The sequence below is a fragment of the Pongo abelii genome, chromosome 5 (genome assembly GCF_028885655.2).
Source record: "Pongo abelii isolate AG06213 chromosome 5, NHGRI_mPonAbe1-v2.0_pri, whole genome shotgun sequence".
Lineage (NCBI taxonomy): Eukaryota > Metazoa > Chordata > Mammalia > Primates > Hominidae > Pongo > Pongo abelii.
This window is the reverse complement of record NC_071990.2, coordinates 113,230,898-113,257,685: the sequence shown is the minus strand read 5'-3', so window position 1 is coordinate 113,257,685 and position 26,788 is coordinate 113,230,898. Positions and strand designations below refer to the sequence as shown.

At 36.0% G+C, this 26,788-nt stretch overlaps 2 protein-coding genes across 6 annotated transcripts in view; one reads left to right on the top strand and one right to left on the bottom strand.

The window, feature by feature from the left end:
* Nucleotides 1-4,198: 4,198 nt before the first annotated feature.
* FAM229B (family with sequence similarity 229 member B) lies at nucleotides 4,199-18,596 on the bottom strand. 4 transcript variants are annotated; one of them, XM_054558048.1, is made up of 4 exons: nucleotides 18,364-18,596; nucleotides 7,691-7,850; nucleotides 5,675-5,813; nucleotides 4,199-4,424 (listed from the first exon to the last, which is right to left on the bottom strand). In XM_054558048.1, exons 3-4 carry the CDS (start codon nucleotides 5,797-5,799, stop codon nucleotides 4,307-4,309), a joined length of 243 nt encoding a protein of 80 aa, XP_054414023.1. In that variant the 5' UTR covers nucleotides 5,800-5,813; nucleotides 7,691-7,850; nucleotides 18,364-18,596; the 3' UTR covers nucleotides 4,199-4,306. The 4 variants fall into 4 exon arrangements, with proteins under 4 accessions (XP_054414023.1, XP_009240439.1, XP_002817307.1 ...); XM_009242164.4 differs by having other exon boundaries at nucleotides 7,691-7,847; nucleotides 18,364-18,493; XM_002817261.5 differs by having other exon boundaries at nucleotides 18,353-18,483.
* Nucleotides 18,533-26,788, top strand: part of TUBE1 (tubulin epsilon 1) — a 23,570-nt gene continuing 15,314 nt past the window's right edge. Inside the window, exons 1-6 of one of the 2 annotated variants that reach the window (XM_002817260.5) lie at nucleotides 18,533-18,663; nucleotides 18,767-18,840; nucleotides 19,465-19,517; nucleotides 21,835-21,892; nucleotides 24,576-24,691; nucleotides 26,033-26,154. In XM_002817260.5, coding sequence (XP_002817306.1) covers nucleotides 18,639-18,663; nucleotides 18,767-18,840; nucleotides 19,465-19,517; nucleotides 21,835-21,892; nucleotides 24,576-24,691; nucleotides 26,033-26,154 — 448 coding nt within the window. In that variant the 5' untranslated portion in view covers nucleotides 18,533-18,638. Of the gene's footprint in view, nucleotides 18,664-18,766; nucleotides 18,841-19,464; nucleotides 19,518-21,834; nucleotides 21,893-24,575; nucleotides 24,692-26,032; nucleotides 26,155-26,788 lie in introns of those variants that run through there. The other variant, XM_054558047.2, reaches the window with a different exon arrangement.

Genomic DNA, 26,788 nt, shown 5'->3' with positions numbered 1-26,788 from the left:
TGTCAAATGATCCTGTCTAAAAACTGTTGATTAATGAGCTGAGGTCAGCCAGATGGAAGGTTATGAAAGCATGGTGTCACCAGGTTGCCCTAGGACCTATTTGTAATATTCCCTTACAGAAAGCTTACACCTGGAAATGTAAGAAATGTGGGAAGGCAATTTATTCAGGGTAAAGGCCTTGGAAGACTAAAGAATTAAAGAATTCATACTGCTGAAAACTCTATTTATCCTTTTAATGTCTTTTTTTTTTTTTTACTTTAAGTTTTAGGGTACAACATGGTTAGTTACATATGTATACATGTGCCATGTTGGTGTGCTGAGCCCATCAACTCGTCATTTAACATTAGGTATATCTCCTAATGCTATCCCTCCCCCCTTCCCCCTCGCCACAAGAGGCCCCGATGTGTGATGTTCCCCTTCCTGTGCCCATGTGTTCTCATTGTTCAATTCCCACCTATGAGTGAGAACATGCAGTGTTTGGTTTTTTGTCCTTGCGATAGATTGCTGAGAATGATGGTTTCCAGCTTCATCCATGTCCCTACAAAGGACGTGAACTCATCATTTTTTATGGTTGCATAGTATTCCATGGTGTATATGTGCCACATTTTCTTAATCCAGTCTATCATTGTTGGACATTTGGGTTGGTTCCAAGTCTTTGCTATTGTGAATAGTGCCATAATAAACATACATGTGCATGTGTCTTTATAGCAGCATGTTTTAGAATCCTTTGGGTATATACCCAGTAATGGGATTGCTGGGTCAAATGGTATTTCTAGTTCAAGATCCCTGAGGAATCGCCACACTGACTTCCACAAGGGTTGAACTAGTTTACAGTCCCACCAACAGTGTAAAAGTGTTCCTATTTCTCCACATCCTCTCCAGCACCTGTTGTTTCCTGACTTTTTAATGATCGCCATTCTAACTGGTGTGAGATGGTATCTCATTGTGGTTTTGATTTGCATTTCTCTGATGGCCAGTGATGATGAGCATTTTTTCATGTGTCTTTTGGCTGCATAAATGTCTTCTTTTAAGAAGTGTCTGTTCATATCCTTTGCTCACTTTTTGATGGGGTTGTTTTTTTCTTGCAGATTTGTTTGAGTTCATTGTAGCTTCTGGATATTAGCCCTTTGTCAGATGAGCAGATTGCAAAAATTTTCTCCCATTCTGTAGGTTGCCTGTTCACTCTGATGGTAGTTTCTTAAATCTGTAGTGATGCCCCTACTATCATTCCTGATTTGATAATTTGTCTTTTTTTTTTCCTGATAATTCTACCTAGAGGTTTATCAATTTTATTGATCTTTTTTAAGAACCAGCTTTTTTTCTATTGATTTTCTCTATTATTTATCTGCTCTTATATCATTGTTTCTGCTCTTTATTACTTCTTTCTTTCTGCTTATATTGGATTTAGTTTGCTCATTTTTTTCTGTTTTCTTAAGGTAGAAGCTTAGATCATTGCCTTGAAATGTTTCTTCTTTTCTAATGAAATAATTTATTGCCTTAATTCTCTCTAAGCGCTACCCATGCATTTTGATGTGCTGTGTTTTTGTTTTCATTCAGTTCAAAGCACTTTCTAATTTATTCAGTCATTTCTCCTTTTATTCATGGGTTATTCAGAAGTGTATCACTTAGTATTCCAATATTTGGAGATTCTCTAGGTATCTTTCTATTGTTAATTTATAATTTAATTCTACTGTAGGACATACTTTGCATACCCTTCCGTACTTTGAATACTTTTCAATTTATTGAAACTTGTTTTGTGGCCTACAATATGTTCTACTTGGTAATTTTCCATGTGCGCTTGAAAAGAATATACAGTATTCTGCTGTTCCTAGGTAAAGTGTTCTATATCGATTGTCATGTCCTCTATATCCCTACTGATTCTGTTTACTTGTTCTACCAGCTGAAATCCTGAACTACAAATGTGGAGTTAGTTCTCCTTTCAATTGCATCCGTTTTTGCTTCATGTACTTTGAAGCTCTGGCATAAACATTTAAGATTGTTAGGCACTCTTGATGTCTTGACCCCTTTATCATTATGAATTGTCTCTCTTTACCTCTGTAAATTCTTTGCTCTGAAATCTTCTTGTCTATTATTAACATAGCTACTCCAGCTTTCTTCAGATTAAAGTCTGCATGGCATATCTATTTCTATCCTTTTATACTTTTAATTTATCTGAGTCTTAGTATTTAAGGTGGGCTCATGTAGACAGCTTATAGTTGCATCCTCTTTTCTAGCCAATCTGACAATCTCTGCCTTTTAACTGAAATTTAGACCTTCTGTAATTAATGCAAATATCAATATGATATGGTTTAAATGTATTATCTTTGTTCCTTCTTTCCTCTTTTCCTGTCTTCTGTAGAATTAAATGAGTAATATTTATTACATTTACTCTCCACCATACAATAATTAGAGCTACTGTATTAGCTCTAACTCTGTTTGTTAGATTTTAGAGATAACTCAAGTTTTACTTCATCACAGTCTATTGTCAAATACCATTATGTCATTTCACAAATAGTCTAAGAATTACAAAAGTAAACTTCCACTATTGTTGAAACGCGTATTCTACCCAGCCTTGTATGAGCTCTGAGGAATTTTTCTTTTTTTTCTTTTTTTTTTTTTGAGACAAAGTCTCACTCTGTTGCCTAGGCTGGAGCACAGTGGTGCAATCTCAGCTCACTGCAACCTCCGCCTCCTGGGTTCAAGCGATTTTCCTGCCTCAGCCTCCCAAGTAGCTGGAATTACAGGCACCCGCCCATCATATCCAACTAATTTTTGTATTTTTAGTAGAGTCGGGGCTTCACCATGTTGGCCAGGCTGGCTTTGAATGCCTGACCTCAGATGATCCATCCACTTCGGCCTCCCAAAGTGCCAGGATTACAGGCGTGAGCCACCAAGCCCGGCCCTCTGAGGAATTTTTCATCACTCCTTTCTCCTTCCTGTCATTCTTTCTCCAGCCTCAGGCAATTTCCTGCCTTGATTTTGTTTTCTTCCTTTAAGGAATGTTCTATTTTTATTTGGCAGATAAAATGAGGTTACTTAGAGATCATCTTGAGTCTCTCAAGGCTTATTTTTAAGCTTTCTTAAAGTTGGTATACATTAGCCTTTAATCTAGCTCCAGTTTGGATCTCTTATGAAAGTACGACCTTTCTGAGTCTCTACTCAATGCCCCACATGTTCAAGATCTTTCCACTTTAACTGGTTGGCATTCAAACTTCTCCCAGCTCAGTGTGAGCTCTGAGAGTTTTTCCTCTTATAACTCCCTGGCAGTTTTTCTTTTCACCTAATGCAACACATATGCATCTATGTCTATTTAATTATAAGTTAATAAACTTTTCATTTTAAAAGGCTTATATGTATATTTTCAGAAGCAGCAAGGTAGACAAAAAACACTGGTGAAAATTGTATCTGATCCTAAAGTCAGTCTTTTGGAGAAGAAAATTTCATTAGATGGATGCTGACAGCCATCGAGAGAAAAGGAAAGCAGGCTGAGTTTCTGGGGACTACTGCAAGAAGAAAAAGAGAACATAGAGAGCTGACCTCAACCTCAAAAGTGATCCTACATCTAACCAAATTAAAAAATCCATATGAGGTTTCTCAATACCTACTGTAAACAATTTATCAAGATACCTGGTTAGCACTTCGGGTACGATAACCGGACATCATTTTTCTTGGAAAAATCGGGGTTGGAACCACAGCTTTGACTTCATTATCAATACATTTAACCAACAATCTGGGCTCCTCTATGGAAGTAGCTTAAATGCCTTGCAGATTAACCACGGACTAAGAACTCCCTTTGATCCTGAATACTCTTCCAAAACACACAACCCCAGGGCTCCATTTCTCACCCAATTATTCCTGAGCAGAGTATTATCAAATAATATCAAGCCAGGAAACTGGCTTGGGGTACTAAGGTGAAAGGATTTAGCCAAGTAGCAACCCAAATATGAACAAGGAAATGAGCTTAAGACACATTAAGCATTTAGAATAAGCCCCACCTGACTGATGACCATGGTGGATTAAGCTTCATCTTTAATTATTGATATTAATGATCTACTGTGAGCAAGATGATCTCTAAGGTACTTTCTAATTGTGAAATATTATTCTGTCTTATGTATCAGACATAACTGATAGCCTATCACTACGTGTGCTTTACTGACTACATTTCTGTCGGTCTTACTAAAAGTAAATAGCTCAACTGTTGTCATCATCTAAAGGTGCCACCACTTTTATTTGTTTACCAGATCACCAGATGATACTGGTCCATTACCCTTGACCTAGTCAGACCTTGACAAAAGACTTAATGGTGCTATTTAGGATGCATTTCCTTGCTGCTTTGTGCAGGTGGCTTTCTCATTGTTGCATAAACAGTGACAGGAACATCAGTTATTGTCAGGCAATGACTTCCAGGGCACCTCCGGAGTTGCCTGAATAAAAAAGCAGATGACATGTATTTAGATACTAAAAAGAGGAAATATTTTTTTTCAGAGCACCAAAGTTTGATTGTATATTTAACTGTTTTAAATCACTTTGAAATCTCTGAATGTCATAAAATGAGTACAACATGGTGATGCTGATGAGGCACCCATTTTAGATGGACATAACAAAGAAATTGTGGCCTCTGACATATATTTAATCACAGGAAATTCATATATTCAAAGATAATCCTCCAGATGTTCATTTTGAAAGGTATGCAATGATTGCTAAATGGCAAAACAAAAGTGCATAGTTACAAACATAAGTGATAATACCGTGGCAATTCATGTGCATATGCACCCTAAATCACCTCAGTTGAGTGATTTCAAAACAAGAATGTTTGTGGTAAAATACAAAACTGAACACAGTATTCCACATACTGTTCAAATGTTGATAGAATCTCAGATTTGAAATGGCTCTTAAATGACACCTAGTCCAAAAATACATTGAGTATATGAATTTCCTTTCCAACATTCCTACCAAATAGTCGTTCAGCCTTTAACATTTCTAAAGATCAGGAGCTCACTACTTCCCAAAGCAGCCCATTTTATCCTTGACTAAATCCGATTTTTAAACTCCTACACCTGTTAAACTTAAATCTGTGTTCCCAAAATTTCCAAGCCATAAGAATCTAACAATGTAGTATCTAAGGTTTTGCTATGGTAAACATCAGAGAAGTGGAACTAATCATTCTGCAAAAACACTTTGTCTCACAGAATCTTCATATTCTATATTACTCTTTCTGCCAAAGGTCACAGCAAAGCCAAAGTGATACTAATCAAAGCCAAAGTGACATTAAATCTGAGGTCTAAGTCTTTTTCATATTTTTAGCCTTATGCCTAGCACAGTGCCCTGTACATACTAGCACTGAAGTTTTGTTTAATTGAATGTTACCTAATCGTGAAGCTATCAACAAAACAATCTATTAGGTTGGTGCAAAGGTAATTGTGTTTTTGTTGTTGTTGTTAATAGCTAAAAATGCACCAGAAAGAGAGAGAATGAATTGGTCTATCATCAAGACTTAAAAAAATACAAAATACAGACTCTACACTAAGGAAAACTGGGCTCTGTTAATACTAATTTAGAAACAACGTTTTTGAATTGCTGAGGGTTTTTTCTTGCTAATACTGAATATCAGCTGAAGGTTGTATTGATGATAGCCAATACATATCTCCTCACTTGTGAGGACAGAAGACTTTACCTGGTTGGTGACATCTCCTTCCCATTACAGGCAGCACTGGAGCTCAGCCCGGGTTCCAGCTCAATTGAAGAATCTCCTCCTTCCACTGGAAACCTCCTTGGCTGGGTTCCAAATCGAAAAGGCATAATTCACTGAAAACCTAGATCAGAAAGTTAAAATATTGAAAACCTAGATTAGAAAATTAAAATATTGGGGGTGGAGATAGATTGTCTTCAAAGACTTGTATGGAATGTTTTAAAGAGTCAGAGTCTCACTATGTTGGCCAAGCTGGAGTGCAATGGTTATTCACCAGTGCAATCATAGTGCACTACAATTTTGAAACCCTGGGCTTAAGTGATCCTCCCGCCTCAGCCTCCTGAGTAACTGGAACTACAGGTGCACACAACATGCCTGCCCTTGGAATTTTTAATATTACTATTTTGTTATAGATATACAGAAACATTCTGAATGTTATCCTATTTTTAAATAGCTAAAAATAGTGTTTAAAATACTGTATTTCACAACTATCCCTTATGTACAATTTAAGTCTTGCAGAAAATACAAAACAGCAACCAAGCAATGCAAGGAAAATGTACTCTATGCTTAACGTAACTGAAGACCATTTCTGCTGTGTGAAAACAAAATTCTGTAGGCCTTTAAATGGTTGTTGCAATCAACAAACACCTCTCTACCTATCTATGCCCTTCTCTTGCTTTGGAGCACAGTTTCACATTCACCAAGATATCTTCAGCTAATCCTTCAGTTCCAGGTGATTATTCATGTCCCCCCTGCTTCTCTATAGTCACAGTATAGTCCCTGGCTCTGGCCCTTCCCAACTATGTGATCTTAGTCAAGGTACTTATCTATATTTCTCAAGGGTACATTGGTGATAATATTTTCTACTTCTAGGATAATAGTGAGGATTAAGTAAGGTAATACACGTAAAGTGCAGTGCCTAACACACAGTAAGTGCTCAGTAAATGTTAACTATTATTATTTAGCAGGTACTGCTGAGCATTAGTAAATATATATAAATGTCTGCAAGTATACCTGAGATATGAAATTTATTATGAAATAGATATGATATGTACACACGAACACATATAAATGAACTCATTACTGCCTACCTTGGAACTCTTCCCTACCCACTGCTCCCACCCTTCACTTGCTATGGCCAATGCTGTCCATTAAGTCTGAATTTACATTTTACTTACTCTATAACTTACTTTTATAACCCCCATTATCTAAGTTTTCATAGCAACCTTTATTTCTGCTTCGTAACAGTTATCCTTCTAATTCAGGGTTTCTCAACCATGACACTATTCACAGCTGGGATCAGATAGTTCTTAGCTGGGGAGGGAGGATACTGTCCTGTGCACTGTAGGATGTTTCGCAGCATTCAAGGCCTTTACCCACTGGATGCAAAGAGTACCCCCTCTCCCAAAATTGTGACAGTCCAAAATGTCTATAGACATTGTCAAATGTCCCCTGGTGGGAGAGAGAGGCAAAACTGCCCACTGTTGAGAAACACTACCCTCATTTTTTGTAAACGTTTAATATCCCCCCTCATTCCAAGTCTGTCTTTGTCATCCCTGAATACTTAATACCTAGAACAGTGCTTGTCACACAGTGGACATTTAATAGCTCTATCCTGAAATAATTTGCATGTATTCAACTATTAGTACACAATGTTTTCAACTATTAGTACACAATGTATTCAACTATTAGTATACAATATATTCAACTATTAGTACACAAAGGGTAGGAAAAATTTAAAATGGTGCAACTATTTCTTATGCCTAGTACTGTATTCTGTGCCTAAAAGTAAATGTTTATTGGTGGTAATAATAAAACTAAATTAAGGTTTAAAAATTTGAATATGATAACTTTTATAGACTGTGTGTCAATATCAAGAAAAAAGTGTTTCTGCTCAATGATGATTTAATGAAACCATAGTAAACTCTGTGCTTTAGTATAACTACCTATCTATGCCGGTATTAACATTTAGCTAATTTGATCAAGGATAAATAGACTTACCAAAAGAGGCTGAGTCTGATTCCTGTAGAGGTGAATAAATCAATGCTTTCTACTGGCCTTCCATAGAAGGCTGGAATTGCCAAAGGAATGATGATCAAATGTTCCAGTGACACCCGGAAATTATGACATCAGGAGATTCTTTCACATAGTTTCCTACCTGCTAAAGAATCAAATATCTCAATGAATAGCTCTAACAACAAGCTGAAGCTTAGCTAAAAATTTTCTCTAAAGCTTTCTGGAGGGTTTCATTCTTGTTTTTACTGGCTTATTTCCCTACAATATTAGTATTTTCATCCATGAATGGAGACCTACAGTCTAATCCATCTGTACTAAATCAGAATTGAGGTTCTTCTCATTTTACATCCTATTTTCCTCATTCCCCTTCTCTCCTAGACCTTCTCTTATAATATCCTAAATAAATCCAATCTATCTACATCCTCATCCCACTCCAATATCCTCAAACTCAAATTGTACCTTTACAAATTTCTCTATAACTCTTACATGGGATTGTTTACACCCTCTCTCTAATGCCTGGACTAACCTTATTTTTTTTTCCTGTTTCCTCAAGAGAGTCTTCAAATTCCCAAATGGCTGGAATAATTACAATTGTGAAAGGAAGAATACATCTTTTTTGTTGTTGTTGTTGAGACAGAGTCTCGCTCTGTCGCCCAGGCCAGAGTGCAGTGGCGCTATCTTGGCTCACTGCAAGCTCTGCCTCCCGGGTTCACACCATTCTCCTGCCTCAGCCTCCCAAGTAGCTGGGACTACAGGTGCCCCCCACCACGCCCGGCTAATTTTTTGAATTTTTAGTAGAGACGGCATTTCACCGTGTTAGCCAGGATGGTCTCGATCTCCTGACCTCGTGATCCGCCCGCCTCAGCCTCCCAAAATGCTGGGATTACAGGCGTGAGCCACCGCGCCCAGCCAAAAGGAAGAATCCATCTTGTACTGTCCTCATTATTCTGTTCCCTGGGCCCTGGGCTGCTTCTCTGCTCATTTCTCTAACTGCTCTCCCTCTTCCAACTCATTCTTGCCTTCTAGATCAATAGCTCACCTCATGAACTTCTCCTCTACTCAGTAATGTTTAGTTTAACCCTTATACCAGAACATAACTCTTCAGCTAAGCAGTTTTTCAACTTTCATATTTGATGACTAAACTATTAAACGTTAGTGAGCATTTTTACCACTGTTGTGTTTTCATATGACTCATGTTATAGAAAACTAGCATTTTACATAAGAATTAACTTGATGTTGGATACAATCTTACCTCTATCTTCTTTTTCTTACTAGGGTACTATCTGTGAATATCTGTGAATAAGTTGATCACCATTTTAGCTTGGAAAAATAACTGATGGTGTCACAGTCACACAAACAAATAATTGCTGGCCATTGTGAGCCTAAGGTATCATTAGGACCTAAACATTTGGTCCTTAGGATGGCAAAAAAATGTAATAGTTTACATGTTTGAGAGGTGGTAGCAGTGGGAGAATGATGGGTTTTAGCATCAGAATTAGGTTAGAATTTTTTTTTCTTTTTTTTTTTTTTTTTTTTTTTTTTGAGACAGGGTCTTGCTCTGTCATCCAGCCTGGAGTGCAGTGGCATTATCATGGCTGACTGCATGCAGCCTCAACCTCCTGGGCTCAAGCAATCCTCCTGCCTCAGCATCTCAAGTAGCTGGGACTACAGGTGCACACCACTATGCCCAGCTAATTTTGTATTTTTTATAGATACAGGGTTTTACCATGTTGCCCAGGCTAGTCTCAAATTCCTAGGCTCAAGTGATCCACCCACCTTGCCCTCCCAAAGTGCTAAGGTTACAGGCATGAGCCCACTGTGCCCAGCCAGGTTTGAATTTTGACACAATGTTAGCTCTGAGATTTTAAGCAAATCACTAAAAGTTTGTCTGTAAAATGGTATTAATTCCTACCTTACAGAGCTGTTGTGAGGAATTAAAAACAATCTAACATGTATAAAGCCAATGACTGGGACACAAGAATTCAATCAGCACTACTTCCTACATATTTTTGTGTCATTCTTGAAATCAGAGTATTGAGACACTGATTTCACTTTTTAGTCACGGATATATATGAAGTAAAATATCTGTAAGTGGGATATTCTTAAAATCCTGTAATTTACCATTTTAACTAGTCCATTTGGCATACCATGCTTCTTTAGAATGGGTGATACAATGAAACAAACCAAACAGTAGCCTTAATGATGAAACTTTACAACATTAGAATGATACATCAGAAGACAAAAGGAACTTGAGTCTCCAGCATATTTTCATAAAGCAATAGATAAACAAGAGCAATACAAATGGTGAATAAAAAGATGGTGAAGTATCCAAATACCCCCTTAAGTATCATAAGCTCAAGAGCAATAGTCTTTCAATTCTCAAGATATTAATTCATGAGATGCAGAAAATGAGTGATATTTGAACTTGTCATGTTCTAAGAAAAAAAGACCCATGGACTTCATTCATTCATTTAATGAATATTTGCTGAGAATCCACCATGAGCCAGGCATGTGTTAAGTGTTAAAGATAAAAGATTAAGCAAAAACAAACACAGTTCCTGTTGTGGTAGAGTTTGTAGGTTACGATAGGATTTGTTTTAGTCTAGGATATTTAAGTCTAAGAGATGAGGGGGCATTAATTAGGTGGAAATGAGTGGGAGACAAAAACGTTGACACAGTTGAGGAGGGGGCAAAGAGGAAAACAGCATGCGCAAAGGTCATGCCAGTAAAGACAATAAAAAATCTGAAAGGCCAGCATAACCATAGCATGGAAAACAGAAAATAAATGGAGTCTGAGACATAAGTACAGGCCAAATCATGCAGGAGCAAAAACTCAAGTTAAAATTTTAGACTTTATCTTATGAACAAGGAAGCCCACCAAAGAATTTTAATTTCTCAGGACACAGATTTAGGTTTCATTGATTTTTCTCTATTTTCTATTTACTATTTATTTGATTTCCACTCCAATCTTTATTATTTCTTTTCTTCTGTCTACTTTGGGCTTAATTTGCTTTTCTTTTTCTAATTTATTAAGGTAGAAGCTTAGGTCATTGATTTTAGCGCTTTCTTCTTTTCTAATGTAAACATTTAATTCTATAAATTTCCATCAAAGCACTCCTTTAGCTGCATTCCACAAATTTTTTAATTTTGTATTTTCATTTCCTTCAGTTAAAATTTTTCTTTGTTTTTTTTTTCTTTGACATATGGGTTATTTACAATTATATTGTTTAATTTTCCAATATTTAAGAATATTCTACTTTTCTGTTACTGATTTCTAATTAGGTTCCATTTTTGTTAGAGAACATTCTTTGTATCACTTGAATCCTTTTAAATTTATTTAGACTTGTTTTTACAGCCAGAATATACACTGCCTTGGTAAATGTTCCACACATACTTGAATGTATATGCTGCTATAGTTGGCTTCGGTGTTCTATATAAGTATTTTCCAATCTTTAGGAATATTCTACTTTTCTGTTACTGATTTCTAATTAGGTTCCATTTTTGTCAGAGAATATTTGTTGTATGACTTGAATTCTTTTAAATTTATTTAGAGTTGTTTTTATAGCCAGAATATAAACTGCTTTGGTAAATGTTCCACACGTACTTGAATGTATATGCTGCTACAGTTGGCTTCAGTGTTCTATGTAAGTAATTTGTTGATCGACAGAACTGTTCAAGTCTTCCATATTCTTACTGATTTTCTATATACTTGGTTTATCAACTATTGAAATAAGGGTGTGAAATCTCAAACAATAATTGTGATTTTATTTACTTCTCCTTTCTATTCTGCAGTTTTTACTTCAGGTATTTTAAAGCTATTATTTGGTGCATAAATACTTAGTATTGTTATAGACTCTTGATGAAATGACACCTTTATCAGTATGAAATATGTCTGATATCTTTGTTCTATAGTCTACTTTTCTGATACTTGTATAGCTACTTTTCATTCATTCATTTTAATATGACATATCTTTTCCTATTCTTTTATTTTTAACCAATTTGGTTATTATATTCCAAGTGGGTTTCTTGTAAGCAGTATATATTTGAGTCTTGCTTATTTTACCCACTGGGATGACCTCTATCTTGAAATTAGGGTGTTTTTATCATTTATATTAATATTTAATATGATAGATATGGTTGAATTAAAATTTGCCATCTTGCTTTTTGTATTCTATTTGTGCCATCAGTTCTTTGTGTCCTTTTCTTCTTATTTCATTCTTTTGGATCAACTGAATATATTTTATGAATCGATTTTATTCTATTATTGGTTTATTACTATGCACCTTTGTGTTTTGTTTTGTGTTACTTTAGGGTTTATAGTATACATATTTAACTTTTCATAATCCGCCTCCAAATAACATTATACCGCTTCACATATACTAGAAGAACCATATAAAAGTATATTCCATTTCCCCTCTCCCACTATATATAATTTTGTTGTCATATATTTTAATTCTATCTATAGTACAAACCCCATGCATGTCATTATACATTTTCCTTTAAGCAATTATCTTTAAAACAAGAGACGTCTTCTATATTCATCTACATTTTTATAATTTTCAATGCTCTTTATCCCTTTGAGTAGGTCCAGATTTTCTTACAATATAATTTTCCCTTTGCCTGAATGTTTTCATTTAACAGTGCTGGTCTATTGGTGATTAATTAATTTAGCTTTTATATCTCTTTTTTTCATATTCATTGTGGAACAATATTTTAACTGGGTATAGAATTCTCAATTAGCAGTTTTGTTTTCTTTAAGTACTTTAAAGATTTGGGTCCACTATGTTCCGGCTTGCATTGTTCCCAACAAGAAGTCTGTTGATTTTTTTTATCTTTGTTCCTCTACATGTAATATGTCTTTTTTCTCTGGCTGGCTTTAATATTTGCTTTTTATCACTGATATTAAGCAATTTGATTATAATGTACTTGGCATAGTTTCTTTCTGTTTCTTGTGCCTAAGGTTCACCGAGCTTCTTGGATCTGTGGGTGCATAATGCTTATCACATTTGAAATTTTGTAGGCATTGTTTCTTCAAGTATTTTTTGTTCCCTCCTCTGGCATGACAGTTACATGTATATTACACTGTTGAAAGTTGTCCCACCATTCACTAGTTCTCCTTTTTAAAAAAATCTTTTTGTTCTCTGTTTTATTTTGCACAGTTTCCATTGCTACATCTTTAAGTTTGCTAATCTTGTCTTTTGCCTAATGTCTAATCTGCTCTTTATTCCATCCATTTTTCACCTTAGATATTGTACTTTTCATCTCTAGAAGTGTAATTGGGAGCTCTTTTTCATATTTCTGTGTCCCTTCTCAGTCTGCCTGGGCTTCCTTCTGTCCTCTTGAACATATACTGCCTTAATGTTCTTTTAATTTTATGTAATTATTATGTTTACTAATTCTTTCATTCGTGCCATTTCTTGTTCTGTTTTTAACTAATTTTTCACCTCATTATGGGACTCATCTTTGCATATCTGGCAATTTTTGACTTGGGTGCCAGGCATTGTGATTTTACATTGCTAAACAATTTTATTTTTATTCCTCTAAGTATTTTTAAGTTTTGGTCTGGGACACAGCTATTTGGAAACAGGCTGGTTCTTTGGAGGCTGGGTTTCATGCTCTCTTAAGCTAGATCACAACAGCCTTTCATCCAGGGCTAATTTTTCTCCACTACTGAGGTACCTTTCTGAGTACTCAACTCAATGTTCCAGCTATTTTAAGGTTTCTCCACTCAATATACAGGGAATGTGAATTAGTCCTAGCCCTATATGAACCCTAGGAATTGTTCTGCCTGCTTATTTCCAGTGGTTCTTTCCTCAGTCTTACATAGTTTCCATGAATCCATGCAAGGATCAGCACTCAGTTTAGGCTCATGAGGAACTCCCTAAAGATTTTCAGAGCTTTCTTTTTGCATACTCTCTCCTCTTTGGCATTCTGCCCTGCAAATTCTAGCTGTCTGATCCTCTAAAATTTCTGACTCTGTCTCCTCAACTCAATGTGGCCATTGGGCTGTGTTTGGACTCTATTCATTAGAAAGGTGTCATTAGGTCTAGCCTACACTCAAGGAGAGGGGCTTACACAAGAACAGGAGACAGAGATAGGAGACAGAGATCATTGGGTGCCATCTTGGAGGATGCCTACCACAGATGCTGTATTCTGATGTAATGTCTCAGAATGCTTGTGCATTATACCCAAGTGTTTATCAAATATTTCTGGCTTTCTCTTTCCCAGAAATTGAAATTCCTGGCCACCTTATGATTACTTGGAGCCCATGTGATTAGTTTTAGTCAGTGAATTATGAGCAACCATTAATTGCTAGTGTAAGACCCTCCTGAGTTTGTCTCTACCACAAAAACCAGAAATGTATCTCACATCATAAATAAAAATCAAACAAAATTAACTAAAGACTCAAACATAAGACCTGAAATTAAAACTACTAGGAGAAAGCAGGAAAAAGTCTCCACAACATTAGTTTGGGCAATGATTTCTTGGATATGACCCGAAAAGCACAGGAACAAAAGTGAAAGTAGACAAAAGGGATTACATCAAACTAAAAAGCTTCTGCACAGCAGAAGAAACAATTAATATAATGAAGAGACAACTCACAGATTAGGAAAAAATATTTATAAACCATACATCTGCTAAGGGGCCAATATCCAAAAATACATAAAGAAGTCAAACAACTTCACAAGAAAACACATAGCCCAATTAAAAATGGGCAAAGAACCGGAATAGACGTTTCTCAAAAGAATACATACAATGGCCCACAGATATATGAAAAAATACTCAATATCACTAATCATTAGGGAAATGAAAATTTAAAAATATAATGATATTTGTCACCTCACACCTTTTAGAATGGCAGCTATCAAAAAGATAAAAGATAAATGTTGGCTAGGATGTGGAGAAAAGAGCCTTTTTAACACTGGCGGTGGGAATTAAATTAATACAGCCATTATGGAAAACAGTATGGATTCCTCAATCAAAAATGGAATCACCATACGATCCAGCAATCCCACTTCTGGATATATATCCAAAGGAACTGAAACAAGTATGTCAAAAAGATATCTGCACTCCCATGTTTACTGCAGCATTATCCACAATAGCTAAGATATGGAAGCAACCTAACTATCCATCAACAGACAAACAAAGAAAGAAACAGATAAAGAAAATGTGGTATATATACACAATGGAATACTATTCAGCCTTAAAAAAGAAGAAAATGCCGTCATTTGTGACAACATAGACAAACCTGGAGGACATTACGCTTAGTGATATTAGCCAGCCACAGAAAGAGAAACACTGCATGATCTCACTTATATGTGGAATCTAAAAAAGTCAAGCTCATAAAAGTAGAGAGTAGAATGGTGGTTACCAGAGGGTACCAAAGCTGGAGGGTGGGACAGGGATAGAGAGCAGAAAGATGTCCAAAGGATACAAAGTTTTAGTCAGGAGGAATAAGTTTTATAGATCTATTACATAGCATGGTGACTAGTTACTAATAATATATATTTCAGAACTGCTAAAAGAGCAGATTTTAAATGTTCCCATCACAAAAAAATTCTGAGTATGTGAAATGATGGATATGTTAATCAGATTGATTTAATCATTCCACAATGTAAATATTTATCAAAAAATCAACCGTACCCCATTAATATACATAATAATTAATTTAAAATCAAATAAATCAAAAATGGACCAAATAATGGCAGATCATCAGCCTGAGTGCCAGAAGGAGGATAACATAAAGCATAGCCCCCAGTCACCCCTCAATGGACATGTATCATGTACAAAAAAAAAAAATGTTGTTTTACACCACTGAGATTTTGGGGTTGATTGTTACCACAGCACAACAAAGTTTATGCTGATGTATACAGACTTTGGTCCAGACTTAGGTACCGCTATAACAAAAATCTAAAATATAAGTCACCATACCCAAGTGGTCAAGCAGCAATTAACAAGGAAACTGTTGTGGAAAGCTAAACGGATAGTGATCTATGTTACCCAGGAACAAACCTATTGGGAAAAACCTTTGGAAAACTCTGTGATAACCTAGAAGGCATGTGATTTAACTAATGAATTTAAATGTTGGGAGAAGAGGCTGGAAAACAATAACATGTCAGTTGCTACTGTTTGTCAAGTTATATGAGAAAGAGATGAGCTCAGAAATGGCAGTGTGCAAGCAAGAATAAAAACAGATAGACCACCCACAAATCTGAATTATATTTTAATGACAACTTACAAAAGCTATAGAATAATTTTCTTCTAAAACATTTTATTCCCCTTCAGAACTTTGCAGCATGTTTTCAATGCCTTCTAGTACTGAATGTGCTATAGATGAGTCTAAAGTAGTCTAATTAATTGTTTTTTCTTCATCCCACTCCCCTGTTCATTTCATGCCTAGGTACCTAAAAAATTCTCTTTATTCTGAAAGTTGAATGACTTAATGAGGCTACATGTCTTGGTGTTGATTTTTCTGTAAATTGTCCTATAGAACATAGTGTGTATCCTTTTAATCTATGCATTTTTCTTCCCTTTTTTTTATCAAGTACATTTTTTCCTCCATTTGCTGTGGGCACATGTTAATCTTACGTTAAGCCATCTTTGTCTCCTCCATACATATTATTTTTAATAACTTTCATATCTCTGGGTTTTGCCTAGTATTCTGTTATTATTTTAAGACTTTCCTCTACATTATAATTTGATGTGCATCTCTCTAGTCTGCTTCTTAATGCTTTTAAAAATTATTCCTTTAAGTCCTTTAAGGTGGATGTTGTTGTCTTCAGTTAATTTCCTTAGTTCTTTTATCTCCATTTTATTTCATTTATTCATCAAATATTTATTTACTATCTACTATATGCAAGGTACTATCCCTAGTAGTGGATAAAATAACAAGACTCAGCCCTCACAGAGCTTGAGTCTTATTATTTTAGTATCTTGTCTTTAAGTTTCTGTTTTATTGCATTCATATTCTTAAGTTCTTCTTCAGCACAAAGTAGATATGATGAATTTTCTTTTCTCCCCACTTAGGCTAGGTTTTACCCCAAGGTCTTGTGCTTTATCCATCTTTTAACCTCTCCCCCTTCCATCCTTGTCTTCCTTCTTCCTTCAATTTTAGGAGTCCATAGGATTCCCAATAATTATTTTCTTTTTCATTTTCAGCATGTGGAATTCTGTTCACTCTATTTGCTCTGTATGTTAGTCAGCTATCACTACAATAAAACTGCACCCCAAAATTTCAGTAGCTTCAACCAAAAACATTTCTCTTGCTTATAATATTCTGAATAGCCCACTGCCGTTCAACCGATCTCAACTCGGCTAACGTGGGTTTGCATATACGGAAGTTTTGGAGTGGCTGGCATGTGAGGCTCTACCTTGCTTGGCTCTTAAGCAGAACTGTCTCTGAGTCTGATTCTCTACAGACTGAAGTTATTAATAAGATGTGTTAGGACTTTTCTTTCCTGTGTGGGGAATAATGACTGGGACTGCATGAAGGGTAGGACTCTGCAAAGGCCAGTGTATCATCTCACCTAGCACTGAAAACACACTGATACAGACCTATTCACATCACTGCCTACAAACCGGACCAAGACTTGCAAATTTTGGAAGCCCCAGACTTTGGGACTTTAGCATCAAGACCTAAAACGCCCAACTCTACCTCTACCACTGACCCCATACTCAGTAAGAAGTTAAGAATAAATCCAGCCTACAAAAATTTACTGACCAAAAGCTGCCTATTACCAAAAGATATAAAATCCATTGCAACTACCAGCTACCAGAGAAATTTAATAGTAACTACTACATGTCTTGGTGGGACAATAAAGTGTTCCAATCCATTGAATATTACAGTTCATATTAGCACATATTCATAGCACATACCATATAACTTTTTATTAAACAAAGAAGACTTCTTAGAGTTTCGTAGTTCTTCAGAATTTTTGTGGAAAATATTAATTTCATTAAAGAAGTACTTGAGTTCTTAATTAAAATCTGGTCTAAATAGATCAATATAAGTTTACATATTTTAATGTTTGACAATTTTAAGGAGTTGGTAATTGTCATAATGCCTAATTTTTTAATCTTCTCCTGCTCCATCCCATCTAAATACCCATCTAAATGCCTAGTGTTAATCTCGTCTCTTCTATCAGACTTCTATATACTCATCTACATCCTCAACCACTGAATCCTATTGCACTTATAGTCAACGCCACACAATTCTTTGAGTATTTCGCGTGTATGTCTTCAATTATATTGTAAGCTTCTTGGAACTGGATCTATGCCTTAATGTCTTTCTAATCTTCCCAGCGAGCCTACAAGTTAATCTGGGGAGTATACAGCGTTCAACAAATACTGGTTGGGTCTGTGACCTTAGCTATGCCATTTTTGTCAAAGCGTATAACCATCTAGTTTCAATTGTGCCCTGACATGTCTATTTCTCTGGGGTTTCTCTTTGCTCAACGCCACTGTTTATTTTCTGTTAGAATAAAGGGCTTGTTGGACAGAGATGCTAACGCAGGGTCCCGTGGAATCTGAATAAACGGACTGATCCACCGCCCAGGGTGTTGAGGCTGTGAACAAAAATTAAACCTGTGATAGCCTAGAACAGCTTAACGACACATATTTAAAAATACCACTCCAAAGCCTAGTTACCCGCCAGTTACCCCGGCCTCCGGAGCTGCCGATGCTCGAAGATGTTGACAAGGCAGCTAGGATATGCAGTCCAGAAGCCCAGTCGCTATGGTAACGGTGAGACACAAGTGCACTTGCGCGGCCTTCTGACGGAAAACCTTAGCCTGAACCTACGGACGTGCTTAGCGACGGCAGAGGCTTGCGGCAGTAGCGTGACTTACGGCAGCCCTCTAGTAGAGCGCCGTTGCGAGGGGAATGCAGAAGCGGCCGCGGGCTAGCAACCTCCCGGAGCCGGCGGCGCACCACCATGACCCAGTCGGTGGTCGTACAGGGTGAGCTACGCCGGGTGGGTAGAGACCTGGTCGCCGCGGAATCCAGCGGCCATGTTTCCTGCCTAATGTCCTATTGTCTTTCCTTTCTCTCCTCCGGTCGCAGTCGGCCAGTGCGGAAACCAGATCGGCTGCTGCTTCTGGGACCTGGCACTACGGGAGCACGCCGCGGTCAACCAGGTACCCGCCCGCCGCCGCGAGCCCCCCTCGCCTGTCAGCTAGGTCTTCCAGTCCATATGCAGGAAATAATCGACTTGCGCTTTCATCTGATCCGTTTAAGATGCATGGGATCTTCCCAGTAAAGAACGTACGGGTTTTTAAACATGTTGCTGTCAGACATACACTAAACTAAAAGAACACTGGCCAGCGACCTTAGTCTTAACATTTTTCCTGATTCTCAGGGTCTCCTCTTTATTGGTGTTCGTGTGCAGAGCAGTGAGACTTGTATATGGGAAAGTACTTTGTAAAATAGATAACACGTGTGGTTATTGTATTCCTAAATTTAACCAGTCAGCTTTTAAAAAGATTACCAAGAATCCAGAGAACGCTCATTTGATGGACCTGTCCTACAGTCCTATGGGTGAAATCCTTTCTTTAGCACCCCCTGCTGAATTTTATCTGTAGATCTGGCATTTACTCTTCTAAGGAGATTGGGAAGAGTCAGGCTCTGCATTTTGTGATACTTGCTTTTTCTTATCAGAGTCTCATCCTAGCCATTACAGTATTATGTAATTAAAATTGAAAGAACTTGATTTGGGCGAGAAGCAAAACCTAAATGCTGTTAACATATGTTTTTCTTTTTAGAAAGGAATTTATGATGAGGCAATAAGCAGCTTCTTTAGAAATGTGGACACCAGGTAAGATGGCATTAAAGTCTGTCACAGTGTGATACTTTAAATTTCAATAGCTTGGGAGAGAATTCTTCAAAGGACAATAAAAATAGCCAGTAGCTGCGAAGTTGTGTTTTTTTGTTTCATTATTGAAAGCATATTTATTCTATTAGATTATTAATATTCTCATATCATTTTGCAGAACAAGACAACAGGTTTCCCTTTAGTGTGACGTGTTTTAACTTAACCTTGAAATAAGTTTCATTAAAAGAAAGCTGAAATTTTCCCAGAGGGCATCTTGTTAATGCATCCTGTAATAACTAACTTTTGAAAGAAAAATATATTGTTTACATATATGCTGTAAGTATAAAAATATACTTAAAAAGGTGACAAGCAGTTGTTGGATTGTTTTTGTTTATTTAATAAAGAGTATATGTAAGTACCATATGTGTTTTATCTAGAAGAGTAATTTAAGTTGCCGTTCAGGATATCTCCATAAGCTATTAATATTAAATCATTAAGTTCATGCATTTTCAAAATACTTCATAAAACTAACTGTCCTGTGCTTAAACTGAAAAATGTATACTTCATGTCAGGCTTTAATCCAGTAGGAGCATCAGTTCTAGTTTAAAATAGTTGGCTGGGTACGTGAGCAGTTATCTTCAGAGAAAGCTGATTAGTCCCCTCTTCCTAGGAGAATTCCAGAGTCTATCTAGGGCACTGGCTTGCAAACTCAGAAGTGTCATTTGCATCTCGAGATGGATTCAGTGCTCTCCAGTACAGCCAGGTTAACCAAAGACCAAATTCTCATTTTCATAGGCACATTACATTATCTTTTGTAGGAAATCTAACTGAAAAGCTATATAATAATCTGAAGGTTGCTTGGTGACCGTGGAATCAGACCAAAGGAAGTTAGGTGTATTATTTTAATGGCTGGTATCATTTATCTTTATTTTATGGAGATAGCTGTCATATAGACTATAGATTACCTCTTATTTGTAGCCCACAATATCCTCACCTCTAAATTCTCTTAGGAGACTCAAATTTGCCTCTGTAATACTTCCTTTCAGGTGCTTCTCTTGCTAAGTTCCTACACCCACCTCTTTACTTCTTGTTATCTAACGCTTACATTGAGTATTACATAGTTGAGACTCAGCCTGGGAGCTTTTCTTTCTTCATAAGGTGACTCTTCATAACTACACTCTCATCTACTCTGTATGTTTTATACTTTAACCTGAAAGCACTATTATTTTCCCAGTAAGTTTGGCAAGCAGGGTTGTGGCATCTTGCACTTCTTTCTGTGTACTATCAACACATGCAACATCTGTTCCACAGCTTAGTACAAAAAATATTTTTCAAAGTAAAACCATATCTTTGTGTACTATTCTCATCAAATTTTTATACCTTTTGAGTAGCATGATAGGAATTTACCTACAGCATGGGTTGGCATGCATATATTTTCTGTAAAGGACTAGGCAGTAAATATTTTAGGTTTTGTGAACCATAAAGTCTTTTGCACCACTACTTGATCTGTAGCATGATTGTGGGCATAGGTAATACATAAAGGAATGGGTGTGCCCATATTTGAATAAAATTTTATTTAGGAAAACAGGCAGCTAGTTGAATTTGGCCTGACGATTGGCTACCCTTCATATATTCTGTCTTGTGAACTATCTTTATTGATCCATATACTGCGTTAGATTTCGGTACTTTGGCAACTTATTTCCAACGTGAAATTCTGAGAACAGCCTTAGATACTAAATGGTAAATACCAGTTATATCAGTTGATGGGTGTTTAGCTGCAATAGGAAACTACATTAATGGTGGCTGAAGCAGTAAAGGTATCCATTTATCTCACAAATCTGGAAATCAGATGTTCTAGGTTTAAAGGAATGCCTCAAAGATCTAATACTGTATATGTTCCAGTGTCCATAAGTGTGTTGGCTTTTTGTACTTGTATTATTACTTCATGACTATAGAATGGCAGTCTGCTCCAGGAATCACATCCATATTCATGTTTGAGGCAGGAAAAAGGAAGAAGATAGGCACCAACTGCATCTGGTCCTTCTTTAAAAGCTTCCCAGAATACTTCCCCTTTATCTCATTGGCTAGAACTGTATTACATGGCCAGCCCTGACTACAAAGAAAGCCAGGAAACTAAGTACCTCACTTTTTCAGCCTAATGGGGGTAAGCAAGGAAGAAAGAGATTAGGAATAGCTGTTGTGTCTGCCTTACCTGGCCTATAAGCAGTCTTATTATATAAATGAAAGTTAACTTTATTACCTGATAGCACTATTAGCCATGGAAGAGCTTATGACCATTTCTCATTTTTTTATCTTTCAGAGTGGTTGGTGATGGTGGAAGTATTTCCAAGGGAAAAATATGTTCTTTAAAAGCAAGAGTAAGATACATATGCTTGGATTCTTATATTACATGTATTTTTTAAATAACTATTCTCAGTAACTATCATGAGAATAAAACTTTAAACTTTTCAAAGTAGAAAAAAATTACTAAGCCACATTTAATATAAATATAACTAAGCAGACATTTGTGTCCACCTAACACATTAGGGGGAAAAGCCCATACTTTAAAACACTGTAGTTAGCCTGTTTTCAGGAGAAATAGTGTCTAGATAAATGATAACAAAAGGAGCTTTCTTAACTCTAAGGACCTGAAATACGTACTAGTACAGTTTAATGTTTTATTCAAAGATACTGGAAGATTTGTTTGCATTGAGGTTACTACCAATAAAAAACATGGAACCAGCCACATTGTAGTGAATAAAAACCATTAACCATGTAAGTTCTCCTGAACCAAGTACCTCAGGTTCTTAGCCCACATTTATAGTCTTATTTACAGTCTTAATCATTCCAACAATATTTCTGTGATTGTTTCTCTGTAACGAACTACTTTTTCTGATTTTTGATCAGTGATCTTTGACTATAACAGAAAAGAAAGTTTAAATGTTATGGAAGGAATTGACATGCCAAGGATCAGACCTGGTGTAGTAGCTTAAAGACTGGTGAGCAATAGTTTTGTGACATCTGGGAATCATCTAGTGTCTGCAATCTCCGATGTCCCTTGGAAAACAAAATTTAGGGCAGAGATCATGTGCTTGCAGGCTGTTACAATAATTGACTAACACAGTATGCTTTGTGATGTAGAGAGAGCGGGTATCCCAATCCAAATCTTAGAGAAAAAGAGACTTTGACATTTCCTAGACTACTCCCAATTGAATCTTTTTCCTACAACCATATCAGTAAGCAGATTGAGAGGTGAAGGAAACACTTAGGAAAAAATAAATCAGCGTGTTTTTGTAGCCTTTGGCTTTTTTTCCAAGGAGGTACTCTTCCATTTTCTCCTTAAGAGCTCTTGGTGTTATGTGGTTGTGATCACTGAAGAGTCCAGGCTTCACAAGATAACTTGGTGCTTGGGTCCCTCCACTGTGTTCAGTTTCTTAGGTTAATAAATACTCAGAATTTTATAAATCCTATGTTACAATTGTAAAGCCAGGTGGCTCTGAAAGGAAATACAAACATCAAATCCTGGAACAGTTGTGACTCCAGACCTTGGATGCCTAAGTGAAGAACCCAAAATACTCTCCCAAAGTTTAGTTAATTTCCAAAGGAAAAACAAGGGCCTGATGTAACTAAGGAAGGTCTGGAAGAGTTATATGTCAGGATTTTAATGTTAAGTGACTAGGACAGTGATGATTCTATCAAAACTAATTTCAGGAGGTACCTGAATATCAGTTTGTATTTGTATATTGCTTCCCTTGCCAGATAGCAGAGTAATTGAGGGTATGATTTATGTATGTTTAATCTTCCACATACCTCAATAAATCTTTTTTGGAACAAGGCCAGTATAATCCAATTTGTTTTTTCTTTATAATCTCACAACTTGTAGTACTAAAATTTGCCCATACAGTGAAGTCTCTCTTTGGTTTGTTTAGGTGTTAAAGTCAGCATTTGAGGTCAAAATTGCATATTGTCAGAAATATCCTTGAAAATACCTAACATTGCCAAACATAATCCTATACAGTCCTCTGTATGTAAAGTGTATATATGATTGCTCTATATAAAGGAGCAGATTTGTAAAACATAGTTTTATAGTCTTTATGATATACTGCTGGATTATTTTAATTGTAATATCTTAAAGTAGCATGGTTAATTACACAAATGATTAAACTCACTGCTTAATGTTATATGGTAACAGAACTGAAAGCCATACACCGAGCACTTCCTCTGTGACACTGAATCAAAGAGTTAACAAATCATTGTTTAGTGTACCCTAAGAATTTGTTTCGGCTTTGCTTTTTTTATTTAACTCTACTTAGTTTACTTTTTCACTCTTCTTCCTCGCTGTAGAATATATGGAAAGCACAGGGAAGTGGGAGGACGGGACATGTAATCCTACTGCCAAGCTATCCCTGCTTTATGTTTTACTAGATGTCCTTCATCTTTTTTTTTTTTTCTGTTTTTTCTTTCTGTAATTAATTTTGTGTTTTATATTCTCATTTCTTCTTAGGAGTGTAGGTTTTCTGTCATGTCCCAGCTGAAGTTTGTGGTAATGAATTAGATTGTGAATCACTTGGGGGAAGGGACCATGTTGTCATTTTTTACATCTATCCAGTGCCTTTGCTTTGCACGTAATGGTAAATTTACTCATTTGAATTGGACAGTTTTGAGCTGTGGTTCATAAAGAGCAGCATGATTGTTCCTAGTATGCAAGTACATTAATGCATCCTGTATTTATTGAGAACTTGTTCTGGTTAAGGATACCTTCTACATTTCTGAGTCCCTGTTAGAAATTCAGTTGAGGGGATTATTCTTGGGCTTTTTTTCCCCAACTAGGCATTTTGGAGTAGGATAAAAGAATTTAGAATCCATTTTTTAATTGGATTCCACCTTTCAAACAGAGTGAAATTCTTTTTTAATTTTTACAACAGATTCTACATAAAGATTTTAATTAAGCTTAAACTATAAAGAGAACAGTGCAATATTCAGCGCATAAATTCTTTTCATTTACAGAGTGAATAACTCTAAAGGAAAATACATTAATTATATTTTATTTTTCTTTCTCAGGCTGTCTTGATTGATATGGAAGAAGGGGTAGTGAATGAAATTCTGCAGGGACCACTGAGAGATGTATTTGATACGAAACAGCTCATCACTGATATTTCTGGCTCAGGAAATAATTGGTGAGAATACACAGCGTAAAAATTGAATATCTTCTGAAAAAAAATGAGCAATCTTTCTTCATTGTGAGATTCTGCTGATACGAAACAGGATGTAATTTGCCACATAATGCTAGGCCTTTCAGCCCACCACCTTAATAAATAGTTTCTTGGAAGCCACCTGTATTTACTCCTAGTCTAACTTTTTTAAAGAAAAAGATGAATTGTGAAAAATTTGCTGAATTCCTTTTCATAAATTGATTCTTGAAGGACATTAAATAATGACAAATGTTTTAAGTACTTTCATTAACTGTTATCTATGTTATTTGACTCACTCTCAAGTTGTCCATTTGGTCAGATGTGATAGAATTGATAGAGATGCAAGCCAGACCAGTATCCTAGCATTCAAGCTGAGCCTAAGGCTGTTTAGGCCCTTGAGTATATAATGGTCTCTTCTCTTTACTGTGAAAAAAGTTTCAACAGTGATTACTTAAGAATTCACGTTGAGACTGTTGCTGTTTTTTAGAAATTAAGTAGCTCCTTGTTATTTGCAAATCTCTCATATTCATTATTTTCACTATTTGCAGCCACTCCCTCAGGTTCATAATACGGAATGATGTGTAATTTTACTAAAGCATAAATTTGAATCTTGTGTTCCCAGAGAACCAGTCACTTAGTAAGTGAGCCCATCTGACCACCTAACTGCATTTTCACTAATGGTTGTGTAACTTATTATGTAACTTTTGAGTTATACCTGAAATGCATGTTATGGGAAAATCTTTTGTTTTAATTCATCATAGTGATATTTGCAAATTTGGACAACTTCAAAAGACTTGCAGAGCTGCATGAATATCAGTTTCTACCATGTGCCATTTCATCTAATAACATGATGTGACCTTTTTTTTCTCATATATGAAACCAGAATAGGTTTCTTTAAATTTTTTATTTTCAGTGTCTCTGTAGTTTACCACATTTTGCTTTGTAATATGTAAAATCCACTACAACTCAGAGTTTACCGTAAATGGAGAGAAGAAAAAATTATGTAACTGAAATCTTGTTTTGTTGGAATTGTACCTTAAGAGAAGGTTAAGAAGGTAAATTTAGAAAATCATAGTTTAATATTCACTACTAATGAGCTTACTTATCCAGATATTGGAGGATTGTAGATACTGAATATTTGTTAAGTTTTCTATCTAATATCTTCAGGATATTGTATGATTTATTTACATGAAACAAGAATAGACTTTACTTAGCTCAATAAAAATACTTTTCAAATTTGTTTAAAATCCTTTTATTTAGATTAGAACTAATCAAATAAAAAAAAAAAATGCAAGGAATTTTTAAAATCCATATTCTGATTTTCAGGGCTGTGGGTCACAAAGTTTTCGGCAGTCTTTACCAAGACCAGATTTTAGAGAAACTCAGAAAGTCGGCAGAGCACTGTGATTGCTTGCAGTGTTTCTTTATAATACATTCCATGGGAGGAGGTAAAATTTTTCACTCATTTGCATGTAACAGTGTTAAAGTATAAGTGGGAATTCATTTTGCAAACATAAGTCTTGTTTTTAGACCTGTGCTTGATAAAGATAGAACTATTCGGAGGGTGTATAGTTTGAGTATATAAACATACACCTTTTTGTCTTAAAATTTTGTGGAATTATGTCACTATTTTCTTTTTTTTTTTTTTTTTTTTTTTTAATCCCTCTTAAGAGTCAACAGAACTATACTGGAAAATTTTTTTTCTTGTACCTTTAGTTTCTTTTACAGAACATTCAGATACTTTTCGGGATGTATGAGCTTTTGAGGAATGCTGACTTTCTCCTTAGAGTTTGCCTGCACAGTCCTGTTTCCTAGAGTGAAGCATTTTTGACGTGTTCATAATGTGTGCTTGCCAAAGGATATCAATACCCTTTCTTCAACCATCTTCAAACCTTTCTTGTCTCCAAAAAGAGAAAAAAAAGTAAAAGAAACTAGTTCAGTCAGTTCCTTTAGATCATTTATTACATGGCAATTAATCGACTTGAAGTAAAAATAAATGATTGGCATTGCTTTCTTCCCCCAGGGAAGTCTATACCTTAGAACTGAAGTATTTTGCTCCCCTGTTCTGTAAAAATAGAAACA